The sequence below is a fragment of the Nesoenas mayeri genome (assembly GCF_963082525.1).
Source record: "Nesoenas mayeri genome assembly, chromosome: 2".
Classification (NCBI taxonomy): domain Eukaryota; kingdom Metazoa; phylum Chordata; class Aves; order Columbiformes; family Columbidae; genus Nesoenas; species Nesoenas mayeri.
The window spans coordinates 152524174-152538701 of record NC_137543.1 but is presented as its reverse complement, the minus strand read 5'-3'; the positions used below and the strand labels follow the sequence as shown (position 1 = coordinate 152538701).

The following is a 14528-nucleotide window of genomic DNA, read 5'->3' as shown; positions in this document are numbered from 1 at the left end:
AAAACCAACACAACAAAGAGCACAATAGGAGAATGTAGAAACTGGAAGAAAAAGTCTTTGTACAAATAATATGAACTTCAGTATTGTAGGATATGAACTGAAATCTGTCCTCATGCTTCTCTCTCTCCTAGCAAAGCCTCATGCCTCTTCAGGATACCCTTTAGAATGGCCTCAATCTTAGGAGAAAAGGAAATAAAAAAGACACAGGGCTTTTCTTTCTTCTGAAAAATACACCCAAGAGTAATCCCAGTGAATGAGTGGATTTCCATCTGGCTGGGACTGCTGTGAGTGGAAAATCTCACTGATTATTCTTCTGCGGGGCCAAGGAGTTATCTTGGGATTTCTAATCACAAACCATGATTCTCCTGTCCATTGAAGTGTTTGTACCACTACGATCAAGTGACAAAATAATTGGCATCCTTATAATTGAAGGACTTCTGCAATTTGAAACCCCTGGCTGGTCTGACCCCTGAGAGGAATGTGGGATGCGAGGTTGCCTGGCTGAGGTTGCTGAGGTTTGGTCTCTAATGCATTTGGTATGGCTTTCGCTTGGTGCCCATCTCCTAAGTCACTGGTTATGCTGTTGTCAGTTTTCCAGGGAACAGAAATGCAGCACAAGCCTCAGCAATATAAGTTTTAAGCAGTATTGGCTCCCTGGGATTTGTGGGGGAGGGAAGATTACAAATAATGGCTTTAGAGACGAAAACAATGTAGACAGAGAGAGACAGATTCCTCCCACTGCTTCTCCTGGGCTGAAGAAAACCTACAAACACAACGGAAAGCAAAATGAAAGCTTTTCCAAACAGAAGTCTCAGGGAAGGAGGAAACCAGCCATGAAACATGAGATACACAAGGGCCCCTCTAATGCATTTCTAACTCCCTTGAAATCTCTGGCAACAAGTCTTGGACATAAATACATGCCTGGGCCAAGTATGAGACATTACTTTTAGTCTACAAGGCCAACCTAGGAAAGCAACAGCTGTTCTGTGGTTAAATCTCATATTAAATCCCTTATTATGTTTTCAGTCCTTCAACAGTTCAAGTGGGTTTCTCTGTACATCCTGCAGACACAGTGAAGGTGGATGTGATTTTGGTCTTATTGTATAGGTGGGCTTAAAATATGTTAGGCCTGGCATAGGATGGGATCATCTTCCCCAACAGAAGATGCAGAGGCTTCTGACAAATGTGTGTGTTGGCAAAATAACAGCCAGGTTTAGGAACAGTGAGATTTTTCCTGATCATCTGTGAGTCCCTTCCTCCCTCTCTCCCACTCAGATGGGGCTGAGTAGTGTCCATGCAGGACTGGGGCAGGAGGGACAGAGGGACAGGAGGGGGCATGGGGTGCAGCAGAAATCTGGAGCACAATTTCCTGCATATTTGTATTGCACAGTTTTTGGCTAGCTGCACTGAAGAGCTTAAAAATGGAGATAAGCAGTTCAAATAAGATTAAGCCTTTTGACCTACTCACCTTGCAGCATCTACACGCACATTACACTTACAAGATGTACTAAACAACACAAAACCTGAGAATTTTCCCGGTGGCTAAACTATCACTTCTACCTCAGCCAAACGAGTTTTGTCACAAGGACACATTAAAAAAAAGAACTTTGAAAGACAATTATGTACCCCCCAAAAGCACACTGATCTCCCATCTCTTTAACACTCTGACATTGTGTTGGTGCCTCAGGGAATCCTCCTGAAGAAAAATTATCAGAGTCTAAAAGTAATATAAAGGTCTAATCCTTTGTAGAATTGGTGGTCCTTAGCACTCACCTGCCTCATGAGGATCTGAAGGCATTTAAGTCTCCTTGAGGTTTTGCTGGGATGAGGACAGGCAGCAGCTGCCTGGCTGGGGGTTAAGGAGGAAGGAGTCAGGGGGATGGAGGAGAAAGGACCAGAGACCTGGGGTAGGGACAGGGGCTGGGAAGGAGAAGTGGTGGCAGTGAGAGTGTCACAGAATCACAAAATCACAGAATGTTAGGGATTGGAAGGGACCTCGAAATATCATCTAGTCCAATCCCCCCACCGGAGCAGGAACACCCAGATGAGGTTACACAGGAAGGTGTCCAGATGGGTTTTGAATGTATCCAGAGAAGGAGACTCCACAACTCCCCTGGGCAGCCTGTTCCAGGCTCTGTTACCCTTACTGAGAAAAAGTTTCTTCTCAAATTTAAGTGGAACCACCTGTGTTCCAGTTTGTACCCATTGCCCCTTGTCTTATCATTGGTTGGCACCGAGAAGAGCCTGGCTCCATCCTCGTGACACTCATCCTTTATATATTTGCAAACATTAATGAGGTCACCCCTCAGTCTCCTCCAAGCTGAAGAGACCCAGCTCCTTCAGCCTTTCCTCACACAGGAGATGCTCCACTCCCTTCATCATCTTCGTGTCTCTGCCCTGGACTCTCTCCAGCAGTTTCCTGTCCTTCTGGAACTGGGAGGCCCAGAGCTGGACACAATATTCCAGATGTGAGTAGCCTGCTAGATAGCTGGGAACAACTGGGCTGATGACATGACAAGCAGCATCCTTGAGAGGCAGCAGCAACACATCCCAAGGTCTGCTGAGCAGGCAGGGCCTCCTGCGCCAACAAGCATCCCTTTTCTTATGGCCATCTGCTCCAAACAAGGTTACTAGCAAGTGATGAAGGAGCAGGAGCTCTGAGGAAGTGGGCACTGGCAGGGGGCTGCATGCACGGTACCTTAGGGTCCAGAGAGCCACAAAGCACCAACATTGCTCCCCTCACACCTTCCTCATCCGGGCCACCCATGCGGGTGGGGACCTCAGCCCAAAGGCCAGGCTGCCATTAGCATTATGGTTACAGTTACGGTTAGGGTTTGGTTTAGGGTTAGGGTTCCAAGAGCCACAAAGCCTCTAGCTCCAGGGACAGTGGGGTTGCAAAAGGCCTGTCAAGTTGAGGGCTGGTTCTCCTGACTACACAGATTTAAGTTCTCACTGGGTGAGAGAGACTGGGATGGGAGACAGTTAAAATTAACTGAAAACTTCCTTCCTGTTTTTTAGAAATCTTTTGCTTGGTCATGCACTTTTTTTCCAGTTTGAGTGGTCTTTGCACAGTGTTTGTTTTCCTAGTCAGCTTATATCCACTTGCTAATCCCTTTTGTGGTCACTGCACATGAAAGAGAAACTGGATTTAAACGCATCTGTTTCTTCATTCTACAAATTCATACTCTGCGGGAAAAAAAAAGCAGGCATGGGCTAATGGTTTACTTACAAACAAGCAAACTTTCCTGTTGGTGACCGGCACAATTAGCGATGGGAGAGGGGATCGTTTGTCTTGCAGGCAGGTGTTTGCTTACCACTGAGAAGCAGCTGATTGCGCCGGTATGAAGCTGGCAGCTGACCAATGTCTTCTATTCTATGGCTCATTACCCGGGAAAGGTGACCAGTGTGATAGAGGCTTCCCACAATGATGCTGTGCAAGTACATGGGTTCAATGAAGGAGCTGAGGAGAGCACCTTGTAGCCCAAGGATGTTCCATCTGGAAAACAAATTCAGGAGCAATGAAACACACGGGTAGAGGAATGGCCACAGGAGAGCTGCCCTGGGAAAATCAGCAAAGGCCAGAACATGGGCTGGAGAGATGGGGGATAAAACCATTCCTGTCCCTGTCCCGTGATGCATGAAGTGCTACGCTGTTGTGTTATATACTTGTGAACTGACTCCCGTTCTGTGATGATTTTAAGATTACTGTGAGGCCACTGACTTAAGGGACGTATTTTTGCCTTGTGTTATTGCAAACAGAGACCTCCTGTTGGGAGCTGTTCTGCATAAAAGCATTTTGTATCTGATGAATGTTCATTTAGCATGTCTTTAGCAGAGTTTATTTTTTTTTCCTGCTTCTATAATTTTATGCTTGCAAGGGTAGAGCTAAAAGGAGTGCTTTTGTAATTCTGCCTTTATTTACCGTTTGTCATGCACTAGTACAATCCCCTAGCCATACAGCCAAGATAATATGTGACTTAGGTGGCCAAAACTCCCACAACATTTTTGTGAATAATTTTTAAAAGCCTCACAGGCTGACATTTCCTTTCACAAATGATCATACAGATATGAAGACTTCTATAAGAACCAAAACCTGGCCCTGAAGAGAAAAAAGAGACCTACACTTTTAGGCATTTTTTTTTGTAACTGATAGTTTGACCTTCTCTAAAGTGTTCAGAGTGAGGGATATTTCTCACTCTGTTGATGGCTTGAAGGAGCAAAAGAGTGATGGTGGAAACCTTGAGGCCTTCAATCTGTTAATGTCTGTGAGCTCCATACTGCTGCTGTTGGATTAGTTACCAGAATTGTTTTGCATTTTAATACTCTATGAATTTTTACATCAAGTTAGGCACAAATATGACAGGATGCTAGCTCTAAGTTCTTCAAGGGACAGGTAATTAGCTAAAAACTGGAAAAATTAAAAACGGGAACGATATCATGATGCAGTTATCTTCTTAGTAAACCTATTCAGCTTAGCTCATCTAACAAGAACTTGTTCCCCCCTACACAAACACTAACTTACTCTCTTACACTTGGATGATAATTTTATATAAGTCAAACGCTGTCAATACATTTGAATAGTTCAGGAGTTCAAGCTGAAAATGCTTCAGAAAACACTGTTTTGGAGAGTGCATTTTGTCTCATTAAAAACCAAAACACTGGCAACATTTGGAACTCCACAGCTGACTGAAGGAGAGGGTAAGAGGTGCCTGCTATTTCAGGCAACATCCAGTGGCTGCCATGCTAAATAATGTGTTTAAAGCACAATCTCCATCAGCAGCAAGCATTAGGTAGCTAATTTCTTACATCATTGTTCTTTTCATTAATTAACATTTCTCAACCGTTAGTGCAATTATTGCAGTGCCTCCATGCTGTATGTCTCTTCATGATTAATAAGGAGTCATTATATTTCCCTTTCCTGAAGCAGTCAATTAACACGGAATACTTTCCATTAATTACTGAAGGTTTAAAACCAGCATGCTGTACCTGGAGAGCAATCTGCTCTAGGAACCTGTGACACCAATTGCTTTAAAAACTTCTCTTTAAATTTTATTCCAAAAACACAAGCAATTTAGCTGGCTATATTAATTTGCCTCCGAAGCAGGGCTGTGAATGAGAAACATCTTTTAATCTCATGCAAGAAAAGGCAGCCATCTGGCTGCTGAGGATTTCAGAGTCAGACTCTCCCTGCCTCCCTCTGTAAATGCAGGTCATTAAAGTAATGTGTTCATCTACATAAAACTCAAATGGAATATAAAAGGTAATATTTATATACAAACAATTTAGTCCCACAATTTAAACAGTCATTGGTTTTATGAAACATTTACTTTAGTCGATCAGATTTGCATAACTTCATTTGGGGGAAAAAAAGTGTGGTCATTCCTGCAAATAACATCAGTTTTAAAGGAAAGAACTAGCTGCCTCTCTGAGTAAATACCTTATCAGGATGCAAAATTAATAATGCAAGCTTAAGAAACAGAGTTGAGTTCAGCTATCAGTACTACGCCTCTGACCAGCTTCTAAGATGAGTAAAAAATTAGACAGTGATATCTTTGTCCAGATGGAAACTTGGAAGATATCAGTGTTGTTTTCAACATTTGACATTTCCTTAAAAAAACACTTGTATATTTGATTGAAGGAGAGAAAAAACCAGCTAAACAGAAAAACAACATATGTTCAACAGTATTTGAATTCTAGCAATATGCACATCACAAGAAATCATCTGAGCTTTATTTACCAAAATAGGGGATTGTGTTAAGATCATAAATTACAAGGTAATGATGATTATTTAATTAAATTCTTTGCAAGGAACCTGCCTTTTCTTTAGAGATATTTCTCTGCCTAATTCTGAACATGTTCATCCATGTGTAAAAAAGGGATTCAGATGTCAATGGAATTACCTTATTGGAAACCATATTATAAGCAAGATCAGGTTATCCTCTATGTATTAAAAGCATTTAATAAACATTAATTATCACAATGCTGCTGTGAGGTAAGACCCCCTTTTAATATACCCCAGGGATCCAAGGCAGAAAGACAGTATAATTTGCTGAAGTCTGCTGCACTGTTTGAGGCAGAACTAGAGTCCACAGCTTTTGGATACAATAGTTGTCCCCCAAGGCAACCCTGTTTTCCCATCCCAAAAGAAGACCTGGGCAGGTGCAGGTGGCAATGAAACTTCTATACCATCCACAGTGGGTTTTGACTTCAAGGTATAAGTAGATACAAGACAAATTGGATGGAGGGGCCAGACCAAAAAACAAGGGAGAAGAAATATAACAAAGAATACAGGGCACAGGAGCAAGCCATGTCTGATGGGTAGAAGGTGGTGTAAAAAGGGACTGTCCTAGACCCAGACAGCATCCTACAATGGGAAGTACAGAGAAATCAGAAAAGGTGCTGACACCAAGAAGGCAATATTTGGTGGGGACTGCTTGCCAGGTCTTCTTGAGAAATGTCAAGGTTGGTGTCCACCACAGAGGTCAGGGGAAAATGGGATGAGGGTGACGGCACTGCCACCTGTGCACTGGCCGCTTCCCAGTTCAACATATCACTGTTTTAGCAGCATCTGTTCAGAGAAGAGGGCTGAAAAAGCAAAGAGGCTTTACTCTCAAGTCTAGCCCAGGTTCAGCAAAGTGTTTGGACAGTTGTTTCTTTCTGGAAAGCAGGCACCTGCATGAGTCCTGCTAAGTCAGCATGAGTGCTTAGAGGTGTCCTGTGCTGAGCTGGCCAAAACAAGAGCCTTGCACTGCTGCTCTTGGCTGTGAGAGCACAGTAAAAGTACGTAAAATATTTGGCGAAATTTTCCGTCACTCATTCTGCTTCTGTTCTGTGGATAAAAAGACCTGCCTTAGAGGACAGACAGTTCAGTATTTTACATAAAAAATAGATTAAACTGACAAATATTTGGGGGAAGGTCTTTTATCCTGTGTATTGTTCATCTCATGACCAACGCACATGGCTGATGTACTGACTTGGTCCTTTGATATCTGAACATCTATGGGATTATTTGTAGATAGATGATAGGGAAAGATCTGTCTGAGCAACAGTGAAACTATCAATAACAGTGTTCACTTTTGAAGGAGCTATTTCTCTGTAGCCTAATTTAGGTCCATGAAAGTAGCTGTGTTCCCATCTGTAACAAAGTGCTCTCTTCAAATGTGGCTTTTCAAAATAAAATTATTATTCAGAGCAATGCAGTGTAACGTTTTGGGTCTTCAATACATCAAAGTGACTTTTCTCGCTATGAGGAAATACGCTGGATCATTCTGAATTTTCCTAATTGTGCAAGATTTTAAGGGCTGTTTTCAAGGGCACGCATGTGTCTAATAACTTATAAATGCTGTGCGCTTCATAACAACCCTTCCCATAAAGTGAGAATCAAGCTGCTGCTCCCTCAGTCACAGATCTTATTTAAAAAACCCCAAATCTTCAGCAAGCAGGATCAATAAAACCAAGTCTCTCCCCTTTTCACTTAGATACGGGAGATTTTGGTGCTTTAAATGGAAGAAAAGTACGCCCTTCCTTTTGTTCAAACAACAGATATTACTGCACTGTTTACAAAGACAAAATCCCGTGTCCGGTTTTCAATATAGATAATCCTTGAACAAATATATTTTTGCCTGTTTGTCAATCACAGAAATGCCAGTGATGAGCTGGGAGACATCCCAGAGCAGGCAGCCTTTCTTTAATTAGACACTGTGCTCCCTCGGCCCCAGGGTGGGCTGGGGGTGAGCCCTGCGGAGCCCCCCTGCTGCCCCCATCCTGGCAGCCCAGGACTACCAGTGAGATATGCAGGGAAATGTGTCCCCGGGTCACAACCACATCCCAGCCTCTACACCCGCATGTTGTAGCATCACCTCACCATGCGAGCTGGCTGCAGTCCCTCCCTGGGACCAACTGAAATATAGATGATAAAAATATTGAGGAAGGAGCTTGGGGGATAAACCCACAGGGCTTTGCATGTGGTGTCTGCACGTGGCTCCTCGCCCATTGCTGGAACCCTTTTGCCGAATATTTCCAGCATCCCTTTGCACACAGCATTTCTCAAAGCCAAACACTGACATGCTCCTGCCCTCGAACCCCTTTGAAACTGAAATATGGAGGAATTTGCACGATGCTTCAAAACATCTCAGGGAACTGTGTCCACCTGCCATTGAAGCTTGGTGAGACTGAAGCGTGTCCTCAGGACCTTTGGAAACCTCGCCCATTAAAAAGTACTGCTGATGAATTTCAAAGCTTATTTTCTTAAGGCTTTTTATAAAAGATACCTTTTTTGGTCATTATTAAGAGCTTTAAGTCTTACTCGCTTGGCATGCTGTTAACCTCCTGTACCACAGTTTCTATTAACAATATTTCCAGCTATGCTTCACACAATATAAATTGTTATTCATGGTGGCCTGTGCTCAGCAGAACACCTGTGGTGTTCCTATTTATATGACCATTTAGCTATTATTGGTTTGGAAACTGGAACCAGTGCATTAGTTTTTGATCTGTATTTTAACAGTAGGTGGTTTATATATGTTTTCTGGAACATACCTTTTGGTGAAAGATTGAAATTGAAATCTCAGTCACACAGAAAGGGTTTAAGAAAGAATATTACAAATCATGTGCACAAATCATTTCTAATTGAAGATTTAGCTGTGTTAATTGATTTTCACTTACATTAATATGCAGCCTTTGAAGTAGCTTTTCTTAAGATTTACCTTGTCAGGCTCAGTCTTCTGTTAACAACAGCTCTGGTCAACAGGCTAACACTAAAATAGATCTAAGAATGCCACTTTCTAACCCTGACTTTTAGTTTTGCATTTTTATATGCTACATTTAAATACAGCTTAATGTGCTCAGATCGTCTTGTAAAATGCTACTTCAGACTCCCACTGCTAAATCCTGAAACAGTGCCTGCAGACCTTGCAATATTCTGAAGATATTCTCAATAAAGATTCCTTCCTATTCTCTAGCTCATGGGACCAAATAATCCACGAAGCTCAGCCATGGCACAAGTGTAGGCTGTCGAGGCTGTAATGCAAAGTTTGGAGGTCCTTTGTTATGGTTTGTTTCATTTTACAGGTACACTTTAGATGTTCAAGGTCTTGTTTAACCTCTGGGTTTAATGTCACTGTTTTTGTGAAGCATGATGAAGTGGATGACCATTAACCTAGTGGCAAGAAAATACAGAGTCTTTCAAAGGTGACCTTTTGAGAAGTGGTAGTAAGAAAACAATTTTAAGGCCAGAGCTTACAAAATAAACACTGAATTCTGGCTTTTGTTTGATGTGTAAAGACAGTGTTTGTGAGGATTGTTCCCTCTAAATCCTGCACCCTGCAAAGTCCGTTCCCCAAGCCCACACTCTACAAAGTGCCCTCTTCTGAAAGAGGACAAGTGCCACGGCTCATGCATTTACAAGTACATCTGTGCACTATGAGTCTGTGTAGATGCAAGTTTTATGCATGGAAAGCTGACACCTCTCTGAATTAAATACATCAGCTGGATTTCCAGTGAGCATGAGTGTGCTCTGCCCTGGCCATAGCACAAGGTCTGCTTGCTAAGGTCTACCAAGGAAGAGGGTCTTGGGAAGAGCAGTGCAGTGTGCAACTCAGTCCCTAGCAAGACACCCAGATAAGAACTAATTTTTCAAACAAACCTTAGTGTTGAGTGCTTGGATCAAGATCCTCAGAATAATTTGCATGTGCACAGCAGTGGAGGTGATAACACAGGACCTTGGAACACTATGCTACAGGCCTGCTGTGCTGTGGAACACCATGGTGGCCTCCTCCATGTGCTCCCAGAACTACGGCACTTCTCTGCCAAACCACAGGCAATGGAATCATTAAACCTTTCCGTACGGCTATTCGGGGGGGATGCCCTGCTATTTTGGCTTGGTTGATGCTCAGAGAATTAACTTCTCCAGTTTCTCTGCATGGAAGGAGCGGGGATTCAGATACTGATGATGAGATGTATAAACCTGGTGAGTTCAAAGCACAGAAACTTCATAAAGAAGAAAGGTATGTGTTGTCAAACTGAGGGCATGGTGGGCCTAGAGGATGAGTCATGGTGGAAGAAGCCTGGCCTGAAGCTCAGGTAGTGTTTCCAAGAATCAGAGGACAAAGCTCACAGAAGGAAAGGTTTCCGCACTCTGTGGCAGACTCCGAATTTCCCCTACAGGTCTATCCAGAGGGGTGGTGGGCTTGAGTAAGAGAAGCGCACAGTTCTTTAATATTTTGTACAGTCTTTCATATTTCTTCTGCTGTAGGAACAAGAAGTAGAAACATTTGGAAATTCTTATTTTATATACGCATGCATTTGCTTGTGAGAACTATCACCTGCAAATCTGGCAAAAAGCACACACTGTGTGCTGTGGGAAGCCAGCAGTGTTGTGCTGGGGAGAGGAGAGGCTCAGAGCTGGGCTGGCTTTGCACAGCTGGAGACCATGTCACTGAAGGGGACACAAGCAGAGAGCCAGTGTCCCCAAGGCCCCAGAGAGCCAAGCAGGTGAGGCAAATCCCACCCCTGCAGCTGGTAGGAACCTGAGCACTTCTCAGTTCTCGCTGGTCTGAATATTTCTGAGGGTCCAAGACAGAATTTAGTGCTGAATCCTCCTAATGTTTGGTTATTGCATTTAGATCCTCAAAGAGGAGCTGAACTCTGCAGATATCCTTGTTTTTTACCTAAGTGTGTGTGCCTGTGTGTGTCTGTGCATACCTGTGTGTACATATGTCAATTTCCTTCAAACATTTGGTCATGAACAGCAACTGCAGAGATTTCCAAGAGCAGCAGCATTAACCTCGCACTGACCTTCTAATAAGCAAAGGTACGAGGTGCTCCTGTATCCAGCCTTAGTGTGAGAAAGGGAGATGAAAATAAGCTTAATTTGGCCCATTGTATGAATGGGTTTGCTAGCACAAAAGAGCCTAAATTGTTGTAGGGCTGTGATGTCTCTGTTAACATAAAGATCTTAATACAGGTTATGATTACCATGAAAAAGTGTTAAATGACACCCTTTTTCCCCAAACAGCTGATTATTTTCAAAATTATTTTGCTCATGATATTGCTGTTTTTTTACAAGTGTATACAGTGTACATTAAAGAGGAAAATGAAGGTCAAAATCTTAGGTTTTAGTGTAACTAATGAACTTTGGGTCTAAGGAATGTGGTTTAATCCTAAAAATCTATGGCACTGAGAGTCTGAACTCACTTCAGCTGCACTGTGAGACTCACAGAAGTTGTTAGTGTAAAAGCTAATGCTCTCTTAGGGTGGGTTATTTGAGGATTCTCTGAGCCCAAGCTTTAAATTCACACATATAAATGCATAGGTTTTTAAAGCCAGAAGGAACCACCAAGATCTCGTCTGACCTCCTTTATAATGCAGTTGCAGAATTTCACCTTGTAATTCCCTGCCTGAGACAAATAACATGAGTATTCATGCCAGAAGTGTTTGTGCTTTAATTCAGTAAGGGAATAGGTATGATACCAGGCTGTTTATCCTGCAATCTTAATACAGCCACAGAGCCCAAATACTGCCTACCAAGCATCAGAGTCTCTCAAACTTGTGGTGATAGTAATAAAAATTGCTAAATGCCTTTGAATAACAAATAAATCTGATTAAACCACTCTCTGCTTATGGCTATCCTGTGAGCATGAAAACATAAATTGTTAGACACATGATTTATAGAATATTATTCACTTTTCTGAGTAACTCTCTCCGTTCTTGGGTCTTTGATATTCTGATAGCAATGTCCTTTGCAAATAATGCAAAATGATGTATATTTTAGCATCTACTGGCTAGGTTCTCAAGAGGAAACATTCTCTAATAGCCCAATGCTCCTGAGGGTCTTTTACAAGCAATAAAATCCAAAGTATACAAGCCAGATTTTTGTCAAATCATGCTCATATAAACACGAATTTCAGCTTTGCAGATATTTTTTCTCATTGTGAGACAAGTCTAGATGGTGTGCAACCAGATTCCTGCACCCTGCAGACATTTGAAGAGTCAACTGACTATGTGATAGAGCAAATATTTGGAGTCTGAAGTGTGAATTTCTTCAGTGGGGGCAGGAGCAGGGAAAGGGCTCTTGAACACCAACCTCCTCATACATCAAACTCCTCTCCTGCCTGTACTTGCTATGGCCAGAGGCAAAGAAGGCAGAAAACAGCCTGATGTGTGTGGAAACAAAGGTCAGGTGAAGAAACCTTTGATTCCTCCCCTTACAGGTGAGGACAATAAGGATAAAAGTTGATCGTAGATCATATGCAATGTGGTAAACTGAAATTTGGGATAAAGTTTATTGAAGATATCCAGACCTCTTTTCACCACTCTTTGCCAAGCTCTACATAAAATTTATAGCAGCTAAAAATCTCCAGCAATATTGTCACTGGTGGCTGGTCCTGAGGAGATTTCTTTTTTTCTGACTCGCAACAGACTTCTAATTTCACATTTGTTAAAATGTTTTCACTAGAACAGTGATTCCCAAATGAGAACTTGTGATCCTGACTGAAGTTATATCACATATAGTTGTAATTAGGAGCCTGGTGGAAATAAAAATGCAGAACCAGGTCTCACAATGTGATCGTGAGAGAGAAAGGAAGGGAAAGGTATGACCCCCAAGTGCAGCCAGGGCTGGGAACATCTCTCAATAGCCTTGTGCACTTTCTATAGAGGCTTTCAGACCCTTCACCATGGTACATGCCATGGCAATGGCCCCAGCACTCACTGGACTCCATTTGCCTTTCTCATTTTCCCTTGTGAAAAGTTTGTTGTGTGTTTTCTATTTTATTTTATTTTATTTTATTTTATTTTATTTTATTTTATTTTATTTTATTTTTTTAAATTTTATTTTATTTTCCTTTTCTTTTTCCTTTTTCTCTTTTTCTCTTTTTTCCTTTTCACATTCAAGTCTATGCTCTCTCCTTTATTAACTTTGAATTTCTCTACTCTAAATCCCTGTTTGGGCCCCTCTTGTCTGATTTCCATCACTTCCAGGCCCATAAATAAGCTCTTTTATGACAATATCCCATCTCCATCCTTCCCCTTTATTAGGAATGACCATTCCCTCTTCCTTGTAACCTTCATAGATTCCTGAATCTCCATGCTTTCTTAATATTTTCTCTTAATCTGCTAACTCAGAAGTTGTTCTACTAATTTTCCCTGTACCAGAGCTCTTAACCTGACCAAGGACCCCACACTGCTTGGAAGCGTCCAAGCATCTGAAGCATCTGTAGTGCCACACCACTACTGCCATTCCTACAAATGTTGCTTTTTCCACCCCTTTTCTCAGCCTGTTTTTTAACTATCCCTTACTGGTGAGAGCAAACATTGGATGTTCAAAGCAGGGAATCATGATTGCTGATTTTTATTTTTTTTTTTTTTTAAAGCTGGGAAAATCCAATGTCCATGTGAGTTACAGTTCAAATAAATAATAAACATTACAGTCATTGATACAATATTGCAATAATAATATCAAAGATGAGACCTGCAAGACTTTTTTTATCCTGGAAAAACTTTGTGGTAGATTCTTTTTTTCTTCACAGGTTTCAATATTTTAGCTATGTGGCAAGAAGGAAAGGATTCACTGAAAGTGCTTAACACAAGTGCTTGGAGAAAATACAGCTTCTGAGACTGTGCCTTATAGTCAATATCCCCATCAATAGCAAATTTAACACTGTTTGTAATGCTGATATTTAATTCACTGGCTAACGACATTCAAAACCACAGAAAGTGCAACATTTCCATTCTCAAAGTTAAATTTGTTTAGTTTTTCGAGCCCGTATGAGTCTGAATTTTGACAACCCAACTGCATCTAAAACAGTGCATGAGATCCACTGCAAACAGTTTGTGTTTGCTGTTATCTCTTTATGAATAAATGAAATCATTACAGCAGAAGTTGCACTTTATCCTTCATGCAAACACAACGGTTGTGATGATTACACTTAGCAGAGGGCAGATGTCATGAGTCTGCTGCTATGTCCATTTGCTGGTTCAGTCGTAACATTTTTCTGCCAAAATGCTTTGCTAAGCCTACAGACTAATTTAACTTCAGTATGTCACCCAGTTAAAGCTGAGAGTAGAATTTATGCATTTGCATTGAACAAAGGCTTTTTGCTTTTTTGAAAGATGATAATGTTTATACTGGCGTTTAATAACTGGGCCAAATTCTTGACTGATGTAAATCAACTGAATTCCTAGGCATGATATTCCACTAGAGAATTTCATCATAAGATATAGATTTTCATACCTATGATGTAATGTATTTTACATGTAGGGCTGCATCTATAGCTAATGCATGTAACAGATACATAATTATAAGAGTATTTGTATATATAGTTATATACTAATAGTATAATGAGTATGCGTCCAAACGCACAAACTTTGTTTTCAGTTTGTGATAGCCATCCTTTGCTATTAGTTAACACCCTAAATTGAGAATGGTGAATGTATTGATGTTTTATGTGCCACCACGGAATAATTATGAAATAATTGCTAACAGCATTTATTTGACACAAATATGTTTTCTATTTACAGGGCAGAGAAAA

At 41.4% G+C, this 14528-nt stretch overlaps 1 protein-coding gene across 1 annotated transcript in view; it reads right to left on the bottom strand.

Moving 5' to 3' along the window:
• ADARB2 (adenosine deaminase RNA specific B2 (inactive)) overlaps positions 1-14528 on the bottom strand; it is a gene marked incomplete at its 3' end in the record, with an annotated part of 311631 nt that overhangs the window by 4571 nt on the left and 292532 nt on the right. The window contains exon 8 of the mRNA XM_080338601.1: positions 3315-3496. Coding sequence (XP_080194727.1) covers positions 3315-3496 — 182 coding nt within the window. The remainder of the gene's footprint in view (positions 1-3314; positions 3497-14528) is intronic.